This window comes from Protopterus annectens, chromosome 1.part2, assembly GCF_019279795.1.
Source record: "Protopterus annectens isolate FY-2018-M chromosome 1.part2, PAN1.0, whole genome shotgun sequence".
Classification (NCBI taxonomy): domain Eukaryota; kingdom Metazoa; phylum Chordata; order Ceratodontiformes; family Protopteridae; genus Protopterus; species Protopterus annectens.
Window position 1 is genome coordinate 1,175,901,952 of NC_056727.1, and position 25,214 is coordinate 1,175,927,165.

Below are 25,214 nucleotides of genomic sequence, written 5' to 3' on the forward strand. Positions count from 1 at the left end.
GAGTAGTACGCCAACATCCTATGGTAAAATCTCACAATGACTTATCCTTAATTCTTCCAAGCCTTGCCCAATGACTTGCACTCTTAGGAGGAAAACTTGACCTACATACAAAAAACTGGAAGTACATCACCCAGAACAGATGGGTCTTGAACTTTTGTATCCTAGGGATACAGATTCTACTTCCACTCACTGCCAACCCCAAGCAGATGGCCAGACCTCCCCCCAAACCAGTGGGCAGAGGCCCAAAAGCAAGTACTTTCTCTTCTCAGTATCAAGGCTATTCGACCTGTCCCAACAGATCATAGGAGACGAGGTTTTTACTCCAGACTGTTTCTGATCACCAGGAAAGAAAACTGTTGGCGCTCTATCCTGGATCTCTCTATTCTCAACACCTTCCTGGTGGTTACAAGGTTCACGATGCTTATTCTCCAACAGCTGCTTCCTGTGCTAGCCATAGACTTAAAAGAAGCTTATCTGCACATCCCCATAAGGGAATCTTGCAGGAAATACCTACATTTCAGAGCAGACTCTGTGCATTAAAAGTTCCCTCCACTTCCCTTTGGCTTATCTACTGCACCCAGGGTATTCACAAAATGCCTAGCTCCAGCCATTGCATACTGCAGGCAGAGAAAAATTAAAATTTACACATACCTGCACGATTGCCTGATTCAGGCTGACAGTCAGGAATTGCTACTCCAGGACCTGACATTTGTAAAGCGACTTCTAACTTCACTGGGGTACACCATCAATGAAAATAAATCACATCAGGTACCCAGCTAACAGATTTGTATTCCTGGGAGCAAGCTTGAACACAACTTCCCAGATGGCATTCCTCATTCCAGAAAAACAAATGTATTTGACAAACTACTTCAATCTGTTGGCCACCAAAACCAGCTATCTGCAAGAAAAATACTGCAAGCCCTAGTTAATGGCCTCTTGCATTCTGATAATTCCATATGCAAGACTGGATATGAGGAAACTTCCATGGTACTTAAGTCTCTGTTATCAACTTTCTCAGGACCTTGAAACAATGATTCCCATCATTCCTTGCCTAAGGGCAGAGTTTCTTTGGTGGGCAGAGGCCTGCTACCACAACAAAGGACTCCCTTTCACTCTACCCCCTGCCGCCCAAACCCTAACAGATGCATCAGACTATTCATGGGGGGCTCACATGGCAGGACAAGGTATTCAAGGCAAATGCACCTGTATATCAGTCAAAAAGATATGTTAGCTGTACAGAATGCTCTGACAGTCTTCAAACGCCTTATTCTTCCAGGCCAACCATTGATAGACAACACCACAGTTATGTGGTACATAAACAAGCAGGAGGAACCCATTCCTACCCACTCAGCAGGTTAGCCATGGCTCTGGGGGACGCAGCCTTGAGCAACCGAGTGCACTTACAAGCTCAGTTCCTGCCAGGCAAATTAAATTCACTGGCAGACGACGTAAGCAGAAATCTAATGGACCCGGACGAGTGGAAACTGGAACCCAAATCATTCAAGCTGTTGATCCACAGGTGGGGGTGCACCAGAGTTGGACCTCTTAGTTTCCCCTCAGAACTTTCAATTGAGCAAATATTGCACCAGAACTCCCCACAGCCAAGCATGGAAAGTGGATGTTCTGTTCTTTACATGGGAAAACCTCTCAATCTATGCCTTTTCCCCCTGTGCCCTTCCTCTCATAGGTTTGATTAAAGATCAAACAGGACAAGCCAAGGACAATCCTGATTGCACCAGACTGGCCACGCCAGCACTGGTATCCACCTTTGCGCAGTCTGACAGTACTGCCACCTTGGCACCTGCTTCAGACCCCCTGTCTGCTGTCCCAGCAGGAGGGCCAGGTTTTGCATCCTCGATTACAAACCCTGAACCTAGCAGCCTGGTACATCCCCCGGACCCTCAGTAAACATGTGTTGGATGTCTTCCTGGAGGCATAAAGGCCTACTACTAGAAAATCCTATTCAGAAAAGTGGAAAAGATACTGTTCTTGGAACCAGTCTCAAGGAATGGAGACAACTGTGCCCAGCTTACCTCAAAGACTAGATTACTTAACAGGAATGTTCCACAAAGGCCTATGCTTCTCTTCAATTAAGATTCATGCCTCTGCCATCTCAGCTCATTATAATACTGAGCCACCCCTCTTCTCTCATCCTCTGGTCAAACTGTCCTTGAGAGGAGCCAGAAATTTAAGACTCCCAGGAGAGCTCCCACTCCAGCCTGGGACCTTAACTTTGTATCAGGAAAAAAACTCTCGTTTCCACCCATTTCAACCTGCTGCTTCAGCAGAGTTAAAATTCCTCTCCTGGAAAACAGCTTTATTCCTAGCCATCACTTCAGCAAGAAGAGTGTCTGAATTGCAGGACCTGATGGCCGTGGAACCCTTCATTATCTTCCATGCGGACAGGGTTCCCTCAGGACTAACCCATCATTTATGCCAAAGGTGGTATCTAGTGTGGCTTTAAACCTATCCATTCATTTGCCATCCTTTTTCCCTAGTCTTCAGAATACAGAGAAAAGGATTCTGCACTCCCTGGACATGCACAGGCAGCTTAGGTTCTATCTGGACAGGACTAAACCTTTCTGAAAATCTGACCAGCTGCTCATCAGTTTGGCTACAGGGCCAGAGGGCAAACCATTTCTACATGGATAGCACATTGCATCCATTTCTGCTGCAAACATGGGAAACCTGCCCCACAGGGGATCAGAACACATTCCACTAGGGCTACGTCAACCTCTACACCATTTCTCAGGGGAGTCCCTGCCAGGGAAATCCTGGAAGCTGCAACCTGGAAATCTGTACATGCCTTCACCAAGCATTACCACTTGCCTATCTTTTCTAAATCCAGAGCTGGATTTGCTACAGCAGTCTTACAGGGCCTGCTTGCCAGCCCTAATGCTTCTTGACTGCCTCCACCCATCCTCTGCTTTGGGAATCGACCCAAATGTGATGACTACAACAGTGAAACACGAAGAACATAGTACAGTTGTGCACACTTACCATAAATGTAGATGTTCGAGTGTATTCACTGTTGCAGTCCTGGTTACCCTCCCTCCAGCCCCCTGACTTCTCTTTACTTTTACCTATCCTTTTTGTTTGGCATACCTTATATCATTGGTGTTTGCTTTTTGCTGGGGGTGTTCCACACCATGTAATTGCTTCCTATGTAGGGGGCTCCTGACATTTGGGGCAAGAAAAACTGATGTAATGGCGTCGACTGCATGTTTTATACCCATGTGACGGCATTTGACGCAGAAATCCCAAGACTCTGGTATTCAGGCTGACTGAGGGCTATCTGCAGGCAGATAACCCAAATGTGAAGACTGCAACAATGAATACACTCTAACATCTATATTTATGGTAAGTGTACACAACTGTACTTTTTCCACTTTGCTGGGACAAAGCCAGTACTTAGTCTGTGGTTGAAGAGTGCGCTCAGTAGTTCTGTTAACTCCTGTTTTAGACCTTTTAGTAAGTAACCTGGGATAATGTTCGGTCCCATGGAGTCTGTGTTCTGATGTCAATCGTCATTTATTTCTTGACGAGTGGGTTCAGTTCCGAATGTTTGAGCTGACTCTGCCATTACTACAGTCCGCGAGAACCAAAAACTCTTGAGCCCAAGTCCCACCCAGAATGCTTCTCTCCAAATTACCTTGGATCTCATTTTGCTGCTTCCTGTGATAGACACGTTGCCAACTAGCTCTCTAGCCAAGTTTAATTTTTCTGTTTTTCAGATTTTTGGATAGTCAAAAAACTATATAAAGAAAAGAACCTTATGATCTTTCCTTCTACAGCCTTCACATTTATCTACAATAACTTTTACATCTCTTGTCCATCCTACCCTTTTCACTTCAGTGTATTTTGTGCTACTATTGCTGGTAGTCCTTATTTCTTTCCCCTTTTCTTCCAGTAAAAAAAAAAAAAGAAAAAATTACTAGTACTGTCTTGTATTTCTTTCTCCTACACTCGCTGTAGTCTTGTCTACCATTGCTGGTAGCCTTCTGTACCTTCAGTACTCTCCTCTACTATTGTTGGTAGCCTCTTTCTCTCTTTCTGCTTATTGGTTTAATTTGGCTGCTTGTGTGATTTAGTTGTTCTGATTATGGCTGTCAAAAAGGTAAAGGCACCTCTGGTTTTAAAAAATGTCAGTGTGGCTGTAAGATGCCCAATTCCGATGGGCACTCTTTGTTTGTATTGCCTGGGCCCATTTGCGTTTGCAAGAGGATTGTTCAGTCTGTCATGCTTTTAGTCACCGGGGCCTGATAGAAAGGAAGAATAAATTGCTTTAAAGGGGATGATTGTCTTCCTTTGAGTAGGCCTTATCTGTTTTTTTTTTTTTTTCCTGGCAAAAACAAAACCGATGATCTGAAGTAGGCAGACTTCATTCGTCTGCAACCTGTGGGTATCGGATCCGACCTCGGATCTGAGCCGGCAATTCAAAAGCTTAGGCTCCGAGCTCCTAGCTCCTCCCTCTTACCCATAATCCCTTGCCAAGCCCTGACTGACCTCAGATTTCGTTTGCCGCTTTTCAAGTAGCTACGGAATTCCAGAGCTCCTGGCGTTGGTGAAGATAAGAAATAGTGTTTGACTAAAAAAGTTTTCAAAATCTTTATTTTCTTTCTTGTTTCATTTAGTGTTGAGTGTGTTTAGGCTTTCCTCTCTCTTTTTGTTTAAATTTATCGGGTTTTGCGTAGTTTGTTTGTGTGTGTTGTGTGTTGGGCCTTAGGGTTACTATGTCTGAAGCCCATAAGGCTGTGTTTTCAAAATGTACCGAGTGTGGCCATAAGCTATCCCCAGCGGATGGCCACACTCAGTCGGTCATGCTTGGGGTTGAACACCTGTCATCTGGTTGTACCATTTGTGCAGGGTTCAACCCCGGCTTTGAGGAACGGAGGTCGAAGTTGGTGCTGGCGGGTCTTTTACCCCAGATACCGCTCGCCTCTGCCCCTTCCACTCAGCAACCTGTTGCTGTGAGTTCTCCCCCTCCGGCTGGGACTCAACCTCCCTCTAAGTTGCCGGAGGGGAAGGATTCCTCTAAGGAAAGACAGAAGGAGAGGCACAGGGAGAAGCATCACAAGAGGAGAGCCGAAACTTCTAGTTCGGCTCCTCCATCTAAGCGGGCCTCCCCTGTGCCTTCTAGCTTTCCTCCTCCTCGGCTCCACTCCCCTCGGTTCTCTCCTGGACCTGAGGAGGAGGAGGCTAGCCCTTCCAGGAGGTCACCGAGGCGGCTCTCTAGGTCCGCTTCGGTGGCCTCCTCTAGATCAACCTTTTCTATGAGCGAAGCTGATATGGACCGGATGATGAGGAAATTCATCCAGGCCCAAATGCAAATGGAGTGCTCCTAGCCCCCATCCGGGAGGGGCTTGACCCCTTTTCGCCCCTTGGCTCCTTCTCCGACCCATACCACGGGTTCGGAGCTGTCGGCCGTGCAGATTTGGATCCGGGGTGGGTCGGATCCGATGGGTCGGCGCACCTCGGATCCGTCCCATCCCTTGAGTGCTTGGTGCCGGACCCGACCTCTCGGAGCGGAGGGCTGAGCCGCGGACCCAAGGGAGCTGGTGTGTCTTCGGCTCCGTCCAGGTCGGAGCACACTGGTCTCGGATCCGACGGTTTCGCTCCGACTCCGATCCGCACGCCGGATCCGAGTGGGGTCGGCTCTCGGGCTTAGAGAAGCTGGCTCCCCCTCGGCTTTCGACGTAGTGGAAAGGGCACTGTCGAGGACATCCGGACCCCCGGTCCCTGCCACGGCTCCATCCCGCACTCCATTGCAGTTGGGCCAGGCCCCCACCAGCCGGTCCCAGGGACAGCCCGCCTCGATGTCCCAAGTGGTTCTCTTGGAACATCCAACTGCTGAAGAGTACTCCTCGGATAGCCCCCCCGATGAAGTACCTCAGAAGCGTAAGTGCAAGAGGAGGCACATGGACTCCCCTGAGTCCGTCACTGAAGACACAGACTTGGATGAAGGGGAAGGCTCCCCTAGGTCACCCCCTGAGGACGTCTCATTTGGAGACATCATGGAGATGTTAAGGATCAGGGGGTCTGCCCCAAGGCTTCTTCGGACGAGTCTGTGTTCTTGGAGGCATTCGAGGCGGGCCCTTCTACCTCTTGGGTGTCCCCTCCTGCTGACCCCCTGGTGGATCTTATCTCCATCAGGGCGTGGAAGGATCCGGACACCATTGAGCCTATCCCTAAGCGCCCGGACCGCATTCTTTCTCCTCCATCAGACCGCACCCACTGGAGTAAGGGTCCCCCAGTAGATGCCATGATGATGGCTGCAGCCACGAAGAGGGAATTGGCCCAGGAGAGTCCCTCCGTGCATCCTCCGGGCAAGGAGTCCCGTTCGATGGATCACATTGGGAAGCGAGTTTTTAGTTCAGCAACCTTCTCCTTGAGAGCGCTGAACTACATGGCACATGTCATTAGGATGCAGCGGGATCTGATTAAGGAAATACGCTGCATCTCCCCCGGAGTCCATCTCGAGTGAGGATAAACAGGTTTACTCCACCCGAATGGCCACTCTCAGATCAGTTTCCAATACATCTATGCGGCTACTGTCTCATGCTACTGAGGGAGCCACTAGAGCCAGCGGAGCAGGCCTAGTCATGAGGCGACAGGCCTGGCTCCGCCATTGTGATTTTGCAGAGCCCTTCAAGGCGACCTTCGCGAATGCCCCCTTCGATGGTTCTGCCTTGTTTGGCAAGACTGTTCGTGAGACATTAGTCCAGAGCGAAAAGGACGGGAAGACGCTGTCTGCCGTCGGAGTCCGCTTCTCAGCTCCCCAGAGGTCCTTCTCTAAGAACCAAAAGGGACAGAAGAAGATGTGGTTCCGGAAGTCGCAGCAGTCCCAACCTGCTCCGGATAACCAGTCCTTACGTGGCAGAGGAGGACGGGGAGGTCGTCGTGCTAGAGGCAGGGGGGCTCCTGGCAACTTTGGGTCCAGAGAACCCTTCTCTGAGACCCACGCAGCAGCCCTGAAGGGTTGCCCGGCTGTCCGTCTCTGGAGGCAGTCTGGGGGCGGTTTTCGATGCACCTGACTTCTTGGGAGTCCATAACAACAGACAGTTGGGTGCTTCGAGTTATATCCAGAGGATATTCAATTCCCCTATTCAGGGTTCCCGAATCTCGCAGCCTCCCAGATGTTCCACCCGATCAAAGGGAGGCGGCAGCTATCGAAATCGAGCAGCTGCTAGAAAAAAGAGCCATCCAGCGCGTCCCCCCAGATCAAACCGGATTAGGGTTTTACTCCAGGTTCTTTTTGGTGCCAAAGAAGATGGGGGACTTAAGACCAATCTTAGACCTTTCCCAGTTGAACCTGTCAGTAACCAAGCAAAAGTTCCGGATGGTCACCCTGCAATCTATACTCCCCCTCTTGAGGGAGAACGACTGGATGTGTTCCATAGACCTCAAGGATGCGTACTACCACATTCGGATGGACAGACGATCCAGGAGGTTTCTTCGCTTCGGCTGGGAGCCAGTCATTATCAGTTCAGGGTCCTCCCTTTGGTCTCACCTCAGCCCCAGGGTGTTTACCAAGGTGCTAGCGGTGGTAGCGGCCCACCTGAGGCTCCAGGGATTACAGGTCTTTCCGTACCTGGACGACTGGCTCCTGACGGCATCATCAAGGCATCTTCTGTGCTCAGCCAGGGATTACTTTCTTCAACTAGCACCAAGGCTGGGCATCACGATCAACTGGGAGAAATCTTTTCTGAATCCCACTCAAATTATAGATTTCATAGGAGGAAGACTAGACACCAGATCAATGCGAGCCTTCCTCATCCCAGACCGTATCGCCAGCCTGAAGTGTCATGTGACAGCGATCCTGCAACCATCTCCAACTGCAGCTTCGGTCCTGAGGGCCCTAGGTTCTATGGCGGCAGCTATCCCGCTTCTCATTCATGCCCGTTTACGCATGCGGGTTCTTCAATGGACCCTTCAAGTTCAGTGGTCCCCTCTTTGTTCTTCTCTAAACGCTCCGATTGCGGTCAGCAGAGCGTGCAGGGACTCCCTTCTTTGGTGGCTTCTTTCTCCGGAGCTCCTGGCAGGGAGACCTTTTTGCGCTGCATTTCCCGAGCCACAGTGACCACGGACGCTTCTTGCCTCGGGTGGGGGCATTCTGCGGAAAGATTGTCCAAGGCACGTGGAATCCCACAGAGACGTCATTGCATATAAATGTCCTGGAAATGAGGCGGTGCTCCTAGCGTTGCAAGCACTTCACCACGTTCTTCCTTCAGGGACTATTGCGATTCAGACAGACAACATGTCGGTAGTCTGGTATATCAACAAGCAGGGAGGAACCAGGTCTTACTCCCTTTGTCGAGAGGCCATGAGAGTCTGGGAATGGGCAATTTCCACCAAACGCTTTCTGGTAGCAACGCACATTCCGGGAAAGTCCAACATCCTTGCGGACAAGCTCAGTCGCACTATCCTTTCTCCACACGAGTGGTCTCTCAATCCTCAAGTAGCAAAGAAGATTTTTGCCGTTTGGGGGCAACCCTGTTGCGATCTTTTTGCCTCTCCCTCAAACGCCAAATGCGACAATTTCTTCGCTCTGCTTCCCCCACCAGGAGTTCGAGGATGCTCTGGTGCATGCTTGGCCTCCCGGTCTCCTTTATGCCTACCCTCCACTTCCTCTGATGCAGAGGCTTCTGCAGAAAGCCAATAGTTTGGGGAGCAGAATGATTCTCATTGCCCCATTCTGGCCTCGACAACCTTGGTTCCCCTTCGTATGGTCTCACAAAATCAATCCACCATGGATTCTGGATCCAATTTCGGATCTCATCTCTCACCCTCTGGGAATGTCAGTTCCCAATCTGTGGACCCTGAAGTTGACAGCTTGGCTGCTCCAGTTCCAACCTTAATTAGGACTCCCGGTATCTCTTCACCGGTCAAGGCCATTTTAGTGGCTGCTCATAAACCTTCCACCAGGCAGGTTTATCGGAGTAAATGGAAGAGATTCTCTATATGGGCAGGACAGAGAACTTTGGATCCTTTCTCGGCACCTGTGTCAGCGGTGCTGGATTTTCTAACAGACCTCTTTCATCAAGGGGCTAGTTCTTCCACGATTAAGGTACAATTGGCAGCTATCTCGCATTATCACATTGGTCATGACATAGCTCCCCTTATGACGGCGAAATTATGCAAAACATTTCTCAAAGGAGTTTTTTTTTTTAAGGCCTCCAGTCAAGGAGGTTGTACCGCCTTGGGACTTGTCTTTAGTCCTGCAGGCCCTTACTGCTCCTCCCTTCGAGCCTGCAGCTTCTTCTGATTTAAAGTACCTTTCCTGGAAGACTGCCTTCCTGGTAGCTATCACTTCAGCCAGAAGGGTGTCTGAGCTTCAGGCTCTGTGTGTCAAACCGCCTTATCTTTCTTTCTTCCCTGATAGGGTGTGCCTCAGGACCAATCCATCTTTTCTTCCGAAGGTCTCTTCTGAATCCAATATTAACCAGTCAATCAATTTACCGGTGTTTTTTCCCAAGTACTCAAACAAAGGAGAATACAAATTGCATTCCTTGGATGTTCATAGACAATTACGTTTTTATATTAACAGAACAGCTGGCCACAGGAAATCAGATCAGCTGTTCGTCTCCTTTGCTAAATTTGCTCTGGGTAAAGCAGTATCTAAAGTCACTCTATCTAAATGGATTGCTAATTGTATTCTGCAGGCATATGACACTTCAGGCAGACCTGTTCCTCAGAGGGTTACGGCTCATTCTACTAGGGCAGTTTCTACGTCAGCCGCCTTTAAGTCCCGTGTATCATTGGATGATATCTGCGCGGCAGCTACTTGGGCCTCTCCTCATACTTTTATTTCTCATTACAAGGTGGATGTTGTTTCTAGAGGAAGAGCATCCTTTGGCTCAGCGGTGCTTCGGAACATCCTTCCATGACTGCCGCCCAAGATTCAGGTAGCTAGGGACTCTGTCCCACAGGTTGCAGACGAATGAAGTCTGCCTACTTCAGATTTAGAAGTTATGTACTCACCATAACGTTCCATCTGAGTAGGTGACTTCATTCGGATGCAACCATTCCCCCGACCTTTTTAGAGCGAGTATTTATGCTGTTTTAGTGTACTGTTGTCAGTATTTTGAGGCAAACTCAATCTGAGGTCAGTCAGGGCTTGGCAAGGGATTATGGGTAAGAGGGAGGAGCTAGGAGCTCGGAGCCTAAGCTTTTGAATTGCCGGCTCGGATCCGAGGTCGGATCCGATACCCACAGGTTGCATCCGAATGAAGTCACCTACTCAGATGGAACGTTATGGTGAGTACATAACTTCTCATTTCTTCCACTTTCTCATTATCATTATTTTCGAAATTAGACAAACTAAAAAAGAGGAGTTGATCGGTGCCAGCTTCTCCCTCAACACTGAAGACCAAAAAACTTAGAACTTAGGTTCCCTCTGCCATTGAGGAACCGACAGTTACACAAAGGATATTTTGGTGCTGATCTCTGTACCAAAAGTGTCTTCCCTATCCGTGCCGAAGTTATAGGCACAGATCTTAGATCAACCCGTGGAGACGACAGTGTCTGTGCCACCTTCCATTTTGGCACCAATAGCTTTGGTTCCAACTGAATGCACTGCATTTTCTTTCTTGGATAGACCTAGGACCATATTCTCCCCATCCATAGATCCCTTTGCTAGTTAATTGCCCAGCCCCTGTTTAGAAAGACCAAAATCCCTCTCTACCCAGTCAGTTCATTCTGCTAAGAGCTTGACAGAAATGGATGTGTTGAAATTGGCCCATCATCTCCTTGCTGTGAGGAGACTGGCAGGTGTGTCTTGGTTCCAGCCTGTTTGGGTGCTGGAACCCTTCCTTCTGTGACTCCTTGTACCCTTCCTCTAACCTCCTCTGAGGCCTTGGAGATTCTGGCTCCAAGTTTCCTGGTGTTGACTGTTTCGGATCTGACAAGATCTGCATTTCCAGTACAGGTTTCTACTCTGAGTTCTTTGGCTCGTTGGATCCAGAGAGCTCCTGGAGTTGTGGCTATGCTGTTTATTCTGAAGAGAGAGAGACTTGACTCTGGTGTTTTTGGAGCCATATCTACACCTCGAGGCTTCGGCATGCATTAGCTGTACCTCAGCTTCAGCTTCCAGGGTGGCTTCTTTGAAGTGGGGAGTGACAATGGTTCTGAGGCAGTCTTTCTCCGTTCTGGACTCCCTTCCCTCTTCAGGGTACCAGTCTTCCAGGCCATGGGGAGGGCCCTGTCCACTGTGGGCATCCATTTGGTTCCTTCCCTGTCAGAGTAGTTCCTTGATCCATCCTCTCGTCCAGAGCTTCCTCCAGTCTCAACACCTGGACAAGTGAGCACAGAAGCCACAGAAGACACATATTCAGGTGTTGTCCTCTTCTGTTACCTCCTTAGATCTCCCCACTGAGGAGGTTCCGTAGAAGAGGAGGTAAGAGGAAACACTTGGATTCCCTGGAGGAATCCATCACAGAGGATACTGATTTTGATGAAGGGAAGTGTTCTCCATGGTCACCACTGGAAGATATCTCCTTCGGAAACATTCTTGAGATCCTTAAACAGAGGGGTGGCTGGACATCCTAAAAGCCCTCTTTGGAGGAATCTGTGTACCTGCAGGCCTTCGGTGCTTGACTGTCTAATTCTTGGGGTACTCTGCCTGCTGATGAGCTATTTTACAGTGGGTGTGGAATGCTCCTGACACCATAGAACCTGTTCCCAAGAGGCCAGACAAAATTTTAACTGCACTAGAGGACTATCAGTTTTGGCAAAGGGATTACTGGAAGATGCCATGGTGGTAGAAGCGGCCACAAAAAAAGGAACTGACAGAGGAAAGTTTTACTCTCCATCCTCCCAGTAGAGTCTCTGGTGATGGATAGGTTTGGAAAGCATGTTTATGCTTCATCAACCTTTGCATTACGGTCTTTGAATTTTATGGCACACTTCACCAGACTCCAGAGGGATCTGATTAAGGAGTTATCGGATACCCTGGCAGGAGCCGTATCTGACGAAGTCCAAGATAAGGTTGCTTCTCAGTTGGCCACCCTAGAGTTCATTTCAAATTTGTCCATGATCCATTTCAAATTTGTCCATGAGGCTAATCACACATGCAGCCAAAGGGATGACTAGAGCAGCAGGATCAGGCATAGCCTTAAGGAGACACAACTAGTTGTGCTTGTGTGAATTTATGGAGCCATTCAAGTCTGCGTTTGTCAATTCCCCCTTGACAAATTGTCCCTTTTTGGCCCTACAGTTTGAGAAACATTGTCCAGGTGTGAAAAGGATAGAAAGACCCTTTCTGCAGTGGGTGTATATTGTTGTACTCCAACGTTCCTTTTCAGGGAACCAGAGGAGTGGGAAAATGATTCAGAAAGTCCCAGGGGCCTTTCCAGGACACAAGTGGTAGTGGCAACCCCAGGGGCAGAGGGGGGAGCTTTAATGGAAGATGCCGTCCACAAGGCAGAGGTGGCCTGCAAAATCGGGGTTCTAGAGATACCTTTCCTGGCAATTCCTACCAGTGCTCCTGAAAGGATGCCCAATTTGCCTTCCTCTGAAGGCAGTCTGGTGATGCTTATCCCTGGACTGACGCACCTGGCTTCAGATAACTTCCGATGTTTGGGTGCAAAGGATTATAACCAGAGGCTACTCCATACCCTTCCTTCTACCTCCTCAAAGTTGCAAGAAAATCCAGATATTCCACCCAGTCAGTGAGAACCAGCAGTAGTAGAAATTCAGAAACTGCTAGAAAAAAGTCATCCAGGAGGTCCCGCCAGACCCGATAGAATCCAGAATTTACTCAAGATTCTTTTTAGTGCCAAAAAGACAAGGAACTGGAGACCAATTTTGGATCTAAGTGTTTTGAACAAATCGGTTCGACAAAATTCTGCATGGTCGCAGTTTAGTCTGTTCTCCCATTTCTAGGGAAAGACAATTGGATGTGCTCTATAGATCTCCAGGATGTGTATTACCACATCAAGATGGACAAGTGCTCCAGGAGATTTCTTTGCTTTCAGCTGGGAGCTAGTCTTTACCAGTTCAGAGCCCTCCCCTTTGGTCTCTCCACAGGCCCCAGAGTGTTCACCAAATGCATGGCAGTAGTAGCAGCTCAGTTGAGACTGCATAGATTTCGGGTGTTTCCATGCTTAGACAACTGGCTCATTACCGTTCCCACCAGGCATCTTGTAGAACATGCAAGAGACTATGTTTTCTAGATGTGTACTAACCTAGGGATTACTGTAAATTTTGAAAAATCACATGTACCTCCAACTCTGTGCTAAATGCCAATGTTTGCATAGCCTCTCTCCCTTATCTGAGATTCCAAAAGATCAAAAACCAAGTGGAGAAAATTTATCAGAAGCAGAACAGTGCCTGCACGGCTAGTTCTGCAAACTCTAGGTTTGATGGCGGGAACCATCCAGTTAGTCCCCCTGGCAAGATATCACATAAGAATATTGCAATGGCTTCTAGCATCCCAGTGGTCCATCCCCTCTCAACCAGTGTCACACCAGATTTTGATTACCAACCATTGCAAGGAAGACCTAGCTTTGTGGATCCAATCAAAGGAAATTCTCCTGGGCTGTCCCTTTGTCCCATATCAGCCCCAAGCCATAGTAAACATGGGACGCCTCCTAGATGGGGTGGGGGGACATTATCTGGGCAAGTCGGTCCAAGGCACTTGGTCCCGCATGGAGGCCAGCTTGCATGTCCGTGTTCTAGAGCTGAGGGCAGTGCTTTTAGTGTTGCAGGCCTTTCAAACTACTTTCCCTGTAGGAACGATTGCGATTCAAACAGACAGTATGTCTGTACTTTGGTACATCAGCAAACTGGGAGGAACCAAGTCTTGCCCCTTTGTCAAGAAGCACTCAGAGTGTGGCAGTGAATGATCTCTTCCAACTGCTTTCTGTTAGCAATGCATATTCTGGGGAGATCCAGTGTGACAGCAAACAAACTGAGCAGATGCATTCTTGCCTCACGAGTGCTCTCTCAATCCCAGAGTGGCGAAAAAGATCTTTCATTGTTGGGGCCAGCCTTGCTGCAACCTTTTTGCATCACCCCTAAACACCAAGTGCAGCATCTAATTTGCCCTCGCTCCCCCTCAGGGGGAGTCCCCAATGGAGACATTCCTTCATGATTGGCCTTACAGACTCCTGTACGCCTTTACCCCCTTTCCATTAATTCCTCAGTTTCTAAAGAAAGCGATCAGGTTGAAGAGCAAAGTAATCCTCATTGCGCCCTTCTGGCCTCGACAGATTTGTTTCCTGTTTCTGTGGCCTTATCTGATTCAATGACCATGGACTCTAGACCCAGATGCAGATTATCTATCCCATCCAGAGGGATTAGTTCACCCAAACTTTCAAAACCTCAAGCTCACAACTTGGCTTCTCCATTTCCATTGATTGCCAGACGTAATAAACTTTCTTCCTCAGTTCATGGGATTCTTTAGGCCTCCTACAAACCTCCCACCAGAAAATTCTACAACAGTAAATGGAAGAGATTTTCCTTCTGGGCTCATGATAACATTAATTCCTTCTCTGCTCCTATTGATAAAGTTTTAGAATTCTTCACTTTACTGCTTGAAGCAGGGACCTCTTCCTCGACCATTCGAGTTTAATTAGCAGCTATTTAAAATTTTCATAATAGGTTTAAAGAATGTTCTTTAATTTCTCCTAGCCTTGTAAAACTTTTTTAAAAGGGACTTTGTTGTTAAAACCCCCATATATGGATCCATGTACACCTTGGGATTTAAACTTGGTGTTACCGACAATAGTTCACTCCCCTTTGAGCCTGTTGCTGACTGCGACTTGAAATTCTTGTCTTGGGAAACTATACTTTTGGTAGCAATAACTTCTGCCAGACAGATTTCTGAAATTCAAGATTTATCTTGTAAACCACCTTATTTGATATTTCACAAAGACAGGATTTCACTGAGAACAAACCCTTCCGATTTGACAAAGGTTGTGTCAGAAAAGAATATCAATTAGACAATCAGTCTTCCAGTATTTTTTCCCATTTACTCAAACGAAGGGGAGTATTGTTTGCAATTACTAGACTGTCATAGACCATTATGCTTCTATCTTCATAGAACAAAAGACATTGGGAAGTCTGGCCAGCCGTTTGTTTCCTTTGCAAGTACTAAAATGAGCAAGCCAGTTACCGAAGTCACTTTATCTAGATGGCAAAAATATTGTATTTCCTTTGTATACAAGAGGAAAGTTGAATTACTTGGACCTGTTAAGGCAACACTATACCAGAGCAGTCGCTACTTCATCTGTGTTCCAGTCTAATGCATCCATGGACGAGAGTTCTATAGCAGCAATATGGGCTACCCCACATACCATCATTACTCATTACAAATTGGATTTGGTCTGTAGGGGAAGAGCATCATTTGTTTCTGTGGTGCTCAGGAATATCCTTCCACGAGTCCTCCCAAAATCTAAGGCAGCTGGGGACTCTGTCCCACAGGTCAAGGAATAAATGAAGATTGACAACCTCGGATAAAGAATAATGTTCCATCTGTGCTGTCCATCTTCACTTATCCTCGACTCGACAACCCTTCCCTTCAGACCTCTTGGTGGAATGATTTATGGTCCTAGTTATGCATTGTTTCGCCCATGGCACCAGATATGGTCTCCATGAAGGTATTATTAGGATTATATTTCTGTCTGCAGACTTGATCTAAAGTAATTTGGAGAGGAGCATTCTAGGTAGGACATAAGCTCGAGAGTTTTTGGTTCTTACGGGTTGCAGTAATGGCAGAGTTTGTTCAGATATTCAGAACCAAACCCACAGGTCAAGGAATAAATGAAGATGGACAACACAGCTGGAATGTTATGATAAGTACATAACTTTTTTTTGGCCTTGGCGTGTGCGGTTATGACCTGCACTGTGATACTAGGTAGAGTACTGGTAACAGGTAGGCTTTGGGGTATGATTGATAGGGACGGGGCTGTGAAGTTTTCACCAAACTGGTCTGCTAGCAGGTTGGCAATGTCAGGTTCATTGTAAGTGGTACTGTCCTAATTCGACACAAAGCTGGTCTTTCCTTTTTAGATTTTGGACGTAGCTCAAGAATGTCTTGTGATTGTCCTTGGCTAGGGATGTTAATTTAGTTTTGTAATTAGCTTTAGAGGAATTTGCAAGATGCCTAATTTGCTTGTTCAAGCTGTGGAGGGTGTTTTTCCCTTTTATTCTTTGACAGCAATTTCCTTCTCGTTATATGACTTGTTTAAGCTAGATGTCCACCAGGGTGGCTTGTTTTTTCATGAGGACCTTGTTCTGATCTGTTCTGGTACGGTTGAGTCTATACATTTGTATAGGAGTTTATACAGGGCATTTGTGAACACCTCAGTATAGGAATCATTGCTGTCATTGATGGCAGTGGGCATTAAAACGGTTTATACCACTTATACCATCACTTGGGCTATAGTTTGCTTTGGAGAATTTTTCAACCTTTTTGCTGTTGAGGGAGGCTCGGGTGCGATTGTTACTTCGAGATTGCTATATGATTGGACTTTACCAGGGAGGGTCATACATCTGGGGTGGTGCAGCGATTCCCCCATGATGGTGAGTACTAGGTCAAGGACGTTAGAGCCCCTTGTGAGTGTGCAGATTGTGTTCCAGTGCGTTTGTGTTAAAATCCAGGAACGTTAGGGAAAGCATGTTTGTGCTCATATGTTCATCGATGGAATTATGGTCAGTTACCCAAGACCAGGGTGTTTGGCTGTATTGTGAGTGACTCGGGTAGGTAGTATGGGTTTCGTGGTTCATGACTGGGGCCCCGTACCTAAAAATGAAGTGGAGGGAGATCATTCCTACGGTTAGTTGGACTTGGAGTAACCGTAGGGAGTTGTACTGTTTAACCAGTCTTAGGTGTAATTGTCTTTAATGAAGATGGATACACCTCCTCCTTTGATTCTTTCACATTCATTTTGTGGTGTGAACATGTGGAAGGCATTGTGGCCTTCCATGGCCAGGTTAGTCTCTCTGGCCTTCAACCATGTCTCTGACGGCACAAACATCGGCATCTTCCAAAGTAAGGAGTGCTTCCAATGAGTGCAGTTTTGATCTGGACTCCTAACCCTTAAGCAGCTTAACCCTGAGTTTGTCTTGAGGATATTTTTACGTTGAGAATTTTGTTCTTATGACCTTACCTAAAAACGGCACTATGGGAGAGGCAAATACCTTTGCCAGTTTGAAATAAATGTTATAAATTAAATCCAAATCTCTGTAATCATTGTAAAAGTGAAAATCATATACACTTAGAAGTTTGAACAGTATTTGTGGTAATTGGGGAGAGGCAGCTTATTAATGGGACACTGGAATGGTTCCAGGTGAGGGGTGTGGGAGTGCTGGTCCATTACCCTGCTTAGGGCCCCATTTTATCATGAACTGGCTTTGGATTCAAGTAAGCCTACACTCTTAAACTATGCTTTATGACCCCTTATGACATAGTTGGAGTGAAGTGCTGCATTCATCATTGTGTCTGTCAGTGATACAAAATCTTAGAGAATGGATTGTGAGATTCCCTACAACTGTGTGCACTGATGAGGAAGAGTAGACTAGTAATTCATTACAGTGAGAGAAATCAATAAATAAATGCTTTGTTTGGTAAAGTAGAGGCAGTTTTGCAGGGTGGGGAAAGTTCACAATGGATGTGGAAGAGTTTTACTTACCATGTTGTACTTTTGCAGGCTCATCAGCTGTTTGTTTTTATGAAAAGTCTCCATGATTTTGAGTTCTTTTAAGTTGCCGCTGTGCTGTGCAAGTGTGTTTGGTATTTATTTTGCTGGAATTTGATTTCCCATTCAGAAGCCAGAAGTTGCCCTTGTCTACCTGAGTCATGTTTTTTTTTTTTTCTGTTCCTCTCTTGCAGGCCTATGAACTGTCTACTTTAACAGGGACCCAAGTGCTTTTGCTGGTTGCCAGTGAAACTGGTCATGTATATACATTTGCAACACGGAAGCTACAACCTATGATTACCAGTGAGACAGGAAAAGCTCTGATCCAGACTTGTCTGAACTCTCCAGATTCCCCTCCTCGCTCTGACCCCAGTACAGATCAGCGCATGAGTGCCACTGGATTTGAGGAAACTGATCTTACGTATCAAGTGTCCGAATCCGACAGCAGTGGTGAGACAAAGGTAAGGAAACAAATGTGTGTCATTTGCTCTTCTGCATTTACTTTTTATATAAATGTGATAGGTTATGTGGCTGTCAACAGTGGCTCTGTTTGGGTGAATTAAGTCGGATTTTCTTGGTCACCTTGCATGCACTATGGAAACTGTGTGTGTGTATAAATGCCAGAGGTAGCAGCAGTGTGTGTCCTTTGAGAACCAGACCCACTTCCTTTATCTTGAGAAGGTTACGTCTCCCACTATAGTCTTGCCATGGGCTTTGTATTAATATAGTACCTCACAGGCTGGTCTGTGCAAAAGTGGGTGAGGCCTCTGCGATTGACTGGTGAAACGGGTGTGTCATGGTATGGAAAAGATGCATGATTGTCAGTGTATTTTTTTTAACACTCCCTACAAATTAAATATACCAACTTTGAGATTGCACTACATTGAGGAGAAGGGTAAGCTACGAATAGACAATGAATATTCATGTTGCCATCAGTATGAACATTACTTAACTTTTCTAAGATGTCCCCGATTGTTGGATGGTGGGTGGGGTTTAAGCGAGACTTGCTACTGTGCATCCTGCGAGATACTGTTCTAATACAAAGCCCTTGCCATGTGATTGATCACAAATGACATTTTGGATGGATATTTGTAGCTGCTATGTGAAAAATAATTTTGGACTGGAGATGCTTTATTGTGACATGTGCCCTTGTATTTGTTTTTTAATGTAGGGGGCATTATAGAACATTATAGAAACCGTTCAGAACAGTCCTCTTGGTTACTGCATTTAATAAAAGGTTGAATGTGAAATAGAGACAAGTTAACATATTAGTAATTGGAGCAGACCTTTAAATTGACCGCATACAAGTGATAATCCTAGCAAGAAATGGGGTATTAAGACTCAAAAACATTTGGTTGTTATGCACACAGCAGATTCAGTAGCTAAATATATTTCTGTTAGTAAAAAAAAATGAGCAGCAAGTCTATTGTGGCTGATCTGGATTTTGGAAATATGTTTGTTTGTTTTTTGTTGCAAGAGGTCTCTTCACAAGTCTACAGTAAATGTTTCTCAGGAGGCCTTTGACAGGAAAAGGTTATGCTGCAGTTGTTGGGGGGGATGTACAGCCGTTGGGTTTGACTTGTGCATGTGTTCCAGATAGTCATGTCATCCATTTTATGTCTTGCTGGTAGTGTTTTGTTTGAGTACTCTGAGAATCAACTTAGCTCAGATTTATTTAACAAATGTATATGGAATCTCTACCTTTGGAATGCCTTTAAAAAGGTTTGTAAAATATTTTTTTCTAAATTTTGGTTTCTATGGAAGAAGAAAACAAATGCCTGTTATCACACTTGACAGCTAGGGCAAGAGTCAAGCCGTCATCCTGTGGCAGTTTCTCTTTTTTCTCTGTACACAGTCGTTCCCCCAGTAACATCAGAGCAGGTGGAACATGTTTGTTGCCACAAACACGCGCCTCCACTGTGGACCATTTCCCAAACCATTATGGCAGGACGAGAATCCCATTTGCCACTGTGAGCTGTAATCCTAGCCAAAAATCCCTTTTCTTCCCCTGGAATAGTTAAGGCAACTAGTCTGCCACCCTTGCAGTCACTTCCTCAGAGACCCTGTTGAATAATCATACCTGTGATGGGGCATTAAAGGGTACAGCTGTGTGCAACTGCTAATACTTGGAGAAAAAAAATGTCAGTGTGTTTTTTGTGAAATGTATTTATTTATTAGGGCTAAGAGTCCACTCATGGTTTCCTCACTTTCTTGTCTAAGCAGTGTTATCAACATTTTTATTTTGGCTTTGATTTAATGGTGTTAATGAACTACTGAAAGTTCTCCTGGGAGCAGAGCCCTGGTGAATTGTGTTTTTTAGTGCTTTAATTTACTTGCGTGGTACTTGGGTTGCCTTTCTTCTGTTTAGAAGTCAGTTCTACTTAATTCCTTGTTGAAGCTTGAAAGTAATTTCTGAAAGGAATTCTATCTTCATGCTTTTTATTGTTTAAAATATGGGACTCTAACCTTACACTGGAAGTCATATCTGACCGGCTTTCTTGCTGTCTTTCTCTGTAAAGAGCTGTGAGATAAATTATTTAACATGTTCAGATCATGCCTGTCAACCTGGAAACCTCAAAAAATCTGGACAAAGGCCCATGAAAAGTAGGCACGACTGGCCAAAAATGTGGATGCTGATTAACATAAAAATTGTGTTCATAATTATATAACCCTGCCAACTCCACTGGAATTGTAGGATACCAACATTCAAATGCAAATTGAAGAAAATACAAAATATTAAACACAAAATATAACCAGAACAATTTAGAATGTTTTGTCAACTCCCAGTAACAGGCTGATATGGCGAGCTCTGCATTTTGCTTTGTTTATTTTAATATGAGGGGATAGGGGGTCAAGAGTGATTATGTCAATCACTTTAAATTACTAACCATTAAGCACTTGTGGTCAAGTATGGATACATGAAGGAGGTGATCCAAAGGGGAGGAATGGCAGCTATGTAAATAGATGTTTACCACTTCTGAAAGCAGCACACTTGCCACTCCACCGTTAAAATGATGAACAATGAACAATTGGATAGAAGTTAACTTTTTAAGATATAATCTGTTTTAAAACCAGCTTATACCGTTTGACCATTTAATAAAATCGTAGTTATCCATACATCAAGAATTGTTGTAGACATTTATACAAATAGTTACTTTTTTGTTAATGTATGTGTTCCTATATATAAAAAGCCATTCAACGCATTCAATCTGTAGCCTACTCACGCTGGGGTTTCTTAGATGTTCTTCACGTTTCACTGTTGCAATCATCACCTGTGGGTTATCCCTGGTGCGGTAGCCCTCGGCCGGCCCGAATACCAAAGTCAGTATTTTTCTGTGTCTTCTGCTGTTGCTTGCTGTCTATTGTCAGGTCGTCAGTGCTATAAAGGAAGACAGCTGATGCCATTACATCAGCCTTTCTTGTCGTGGAGCCTGTAGCAGAAGCAGTTCACAAGTGTGCCAGTCTATCACTACCAGAGTTTAAATTACAGCTGAAAACGTCTAAAGCCAAGTATCCCGTAGGGGATCCTTTTTTCTTGCATTAACCGATGTCCAAAAAAGTTACAGTTGTGTCACCTGTGGAAAGCAAATACCACATCGAGACTTCCATTCATACTGTCACTTGTTTAGGCCCAGACCACAACGTCCCTTGTTGCCAGTTCTGTGCCTTCTTTAACACGAGAACCATTAGTCATGGAGCTCTTATCAAAACAGACAACAGTACAGTAATGTGGTACATCAATAAACAGGGAGGGACTCAATCTTTCCCTCTGTGCAGGCTAGCCATGAACCTCTGGCTGACACCCTCGTGCATGGGACTAAACCTGATGATCCCTGGTAGGTATTGGTCTAACACCCTGGCAGACCACTTAAGCAGAAACTTACTGGGCCCCCACGAATGGCAGCTTCACAGAAAGATCTCATCACTCAGGCGAGGGGGACTCCGGAGGTGGATCTCTTTGCTTTGCATTTCAACCATCAGCTGAAAAAATTCTGTACCAGGGAATTTTAACAACTAGCGTGGAAAGTGGATGCCTTGACCTTCCCCTGGAACACCCTCTTTGTGTACGCATTCTCTCCTCTGCCTCTTATTCCCAAGGTACTGATCAAAATAAGGGAGGAAAGACCAAAGGCCATCCTCATTGCTCCAGATTGGCCCAGACAACATTGGTACCCTTTACTGCGCAGCCTGACCTTACAGTCTGTCAGGCAGCTTCCCTGATCTCAGACCTCTTAACTCGGATGGGGGGGAAATGCTGCACCCAGACTTGCAGACTCTCAAACTATCAGCATGGCTAATACTCTAAAGGCAAACCAGTCCTAGACATTATCACAGAGGCAAAAAACGGTCCTAGACGTTATCACAGAGGCCAGAAGGCCCAGCACTAGAAAATTTTACTCAAGAAAATGGAAAAGATTCTGCTCTTGGAGCCAGTCCAGAGGGGGCAATACCTCAACCTTTCATCCATCTTATCCTGGACTACCTAGCGGAGCTACTTAATAGTGGCCTCTCCTTCTCCTCTATTAAAATCCACACCTCAGCCATTTCAGCTCATTTTGATAACAGGACAGCCGCTGTTCTCCCATCCCTTGATTAAACAATTCCTCAGATGGGCTTCTAAGATCAGACCTCCCAGAAGGCCACCCACTCCAGCATGGGACCTGAATTATGTTTTGGAAAACTAACTTTACCTCCCTTCGAACCTGCTGCTTCAGCAGAACTAAGATACCTCTCCTGTAAGACTGTTTTTCTCCTAGCTATCACCTCAGGCACTTTTCCTGCTTGTCCGCCTTTGACTCTCCATTTGGCTTTTGGATTTGAGGCCAAACAATGTCCTAAAGGCATCCTTCACATTAGGTCTCTCAGGAAGCCTGTTCCTCCTTCCTGTTACTTTTAATTTTGTTGTAGAAAAATTTACTCTGGCTCCTTCTGAGACCAGTGCTTCAGCTTCCTTACAGCATTATAAAGTTACCAAGGACACACTTGAGATGGTGCAGACACAATTTATTTCCCAAAATAAAAAAATGCCACAATCAAATGGCCATGACCAAGTGCTTTTGCCTTATTGCACTGGGTGTGACAAGGATGGACAGGATTAGGAATCCGTATATTAGAGGGTCAGCTCAGGTTGGACGGTTTGGAGACAGTCAGAGATGCGAGATTGCATTAGTTTGGACATGTGCTGAGGAGGGATGCTGGGTATATTGTATAAGGATGGAGCTGCCAGGTAAGAGGAAAAGATAAGGGCCTAAGATGAGGTTTATGGATGTGGTGAGAGAGGACATGCAGGTGGTTGGTGTGACACAGCAATATGCAGAGGACAGGAAGAAATGGAAACAGATGATCCGCTGTGGCGTCCCCAAACAGGAACAGCTGAAAGAGAAGAGGAGAGTCGAGGTACATTCTCAACTTGCATAATTTTATATGTAACCGATCCTTTGCTTAACTTCCTATTTTTAAAAAAACAAAAACATGTTTAAAAACCTATAAATAAATTGAAAACCTCAAAAGACAGAGACTTACTTTAACATACATTATTTAAAAGTTCCAATTTTTCCAAATTTTGTAAGTTTTAAAAGTTTAAAACTTTGTACCTTTCCAATTTTATAATGAACAGTATAACAAGGAAGCCTAGGAAATTTTAATTGATGAACAACAAGCAAACCTTCTCATAAATAAATGTCCTGTAAGTAAACTTTGTAACATTCTGAGCCAGAATCATTAATATTATTTCATCTTCTGTTTCAGTATACATGAAATAGAAGTGTTCTCATTTATGCCTGGCTCTATTTTGGCATTAAGTCTTAGCTGCTACTTTGTTTCTTTTATTTCAACTTCTAGTTTAGGGTCACCCCCCTGCTCATTAATGGAAACCCTGTCTATAATGAAAAAATAGGAACCTTTTAAAATGATAACAAATGCTGCTGTGGACATATAAAGCACTGATTGTCTTCTTGTTTTTAATGTCCCTGGTATGCTCAGCAGTCCTGTCTCTCAACCTCCTTTGTGGTTTTACCTACATAGAACCCTGGACAGGTTGTGCATGTTGATACGTGAACCACCATATTGGTGTTACAGTTGCACCAGCCTGGACATTGTAGGTTCCTATGATATCCTGCTATGGCCACATATGGTCCATCATTTAATAAATTTGCAGTAATTACAGAATCCACAGTTACTCATTTGAGAGCTATAATTCTTAGCAGATCTTTTGTCCTGCATTTCTAGTAACTCTTTAATATTCTTTCCTTTACTGTAAGCTACCTTCCATATCGTGTTCAGTTGAGATGTTTATTGGTTATATTGCATGACCATTGCATCTCTACCATGAAATCTCTGATGTTGGACCAATTGTTAGTCAGTTGAAGATAAAGTAACAGACTTATAGATGTATACCGAGTTAGACCAGTGGGGCCTTTATAAGCCTCGCCAAGCATTCCAATTGTATCCAAGTTTATGTACTTTTAGAGGTTATTTTAAGGGTATATGTAAGCTAGAGCAAGATTTGCAGGCTGCCTCTGTCCAGTAGAGACATTGTGCTAGACCTGGGGTGTATTTCCGATTTTCCTACAACACTCATTTTACAGTAATTGGCAAAGTTGGTTAACCATAGGACAGGAGTGGAAACCTAAAGGTCTGAGAAATAAATACAAAATAGGAGAGAGCCCAAGACTGAGCCCTGTGGTGCACCACTGGTAACATTTTGCCTTCAGAAATGGCACCAGTGACTCTAACCACATGGGTTCTGTAACACAAACAGTTGGTGGTCTACCGCACAATATAAGGGTTTATGTTCAGATTTACAGGTCTGTCAATAATGCTTGCATGGGGAATAGTGTCAAAGGCCTTGGCCAGGTATGAATATGTTGTATTCACTGCATAACCACTATCCACTGCTTTTGGTTATTTTTTCAAAGAAATTAGAGGCTAAAGAGGTGGGACCTTCCTTTGACAAAGCCAAATTGATGAGGGTCCAGGCATTAGAGTTTTTCAGTGTCTGGATTGATGAGGTCTGAGGTGATGTGCTCCGTAACTTTACATATGAGGCTAGTGAAAGTAATTGGTTTACAGTTACCAGAGTCTGTAGATGGACCACCCTTGTGTAAAGACATTACAATGGCTGATTTCCAGGCTTCATGAATGTAATCAGTAGGCTTAGATTAACCAGATTAAGTAGAGGTTCAGAAAGGCTATATTTGGCTCTGATAATCGGGTTATCAGGACCGTAGATGAAGTATGTTTGCTTTTTGAGAGGGCTGCAAGGACTTGTTCCATAGTAATTAAAGGGGTTGGCTGGGGATTGTGGAACCTGTGGAATAGCTGTAATTGTGGCTCGAGTGAAATTTGCACTAAATTTGATAACTAGGATATAAGCTATTTTTTTTTGGGGGGGGGGGGGTCAGAGAGCAATAGATGTTATGTAGTCCAATCTTGCCTTCATTCTTACCCCTGGGTTCGGAGCCTAACCTTAGCTCCCACTTGGCCATACTCTAGCTTAAAGTCTTCAATTGGCTCATGGCTAAGAGGTATCCCATCATGCAGCAGGCCCATTCCCCAGATCTCGTTTGCCACTCA

General features: G+C 45.3%; 1 protein-coding gene across 3 annotated transcripts in view; it reads left to right on the forward strand.

Moving 5' to 3' along the window:
* SRF (serum response factor) overlaps positions 1-25,214 on the forward strand; it is an 870,566-nt gene that overhangs the window by 190,092 nt on the left and 655,260 nt on the right. For all 3 annotated transcript variants that reach the window (XM_044060034.1, XM_044060036.1, XM_044060035.1), the window contains exon 2: positions 17,834-18,100. In XM_044060034.1, coding sequence (XP_043915969.1) covers positions 17,834-18,100 — 267 coding nt within the window. The remainder of the gene's footprint in view (positions 1-17,833; positions 18,101-25,214) is intronic.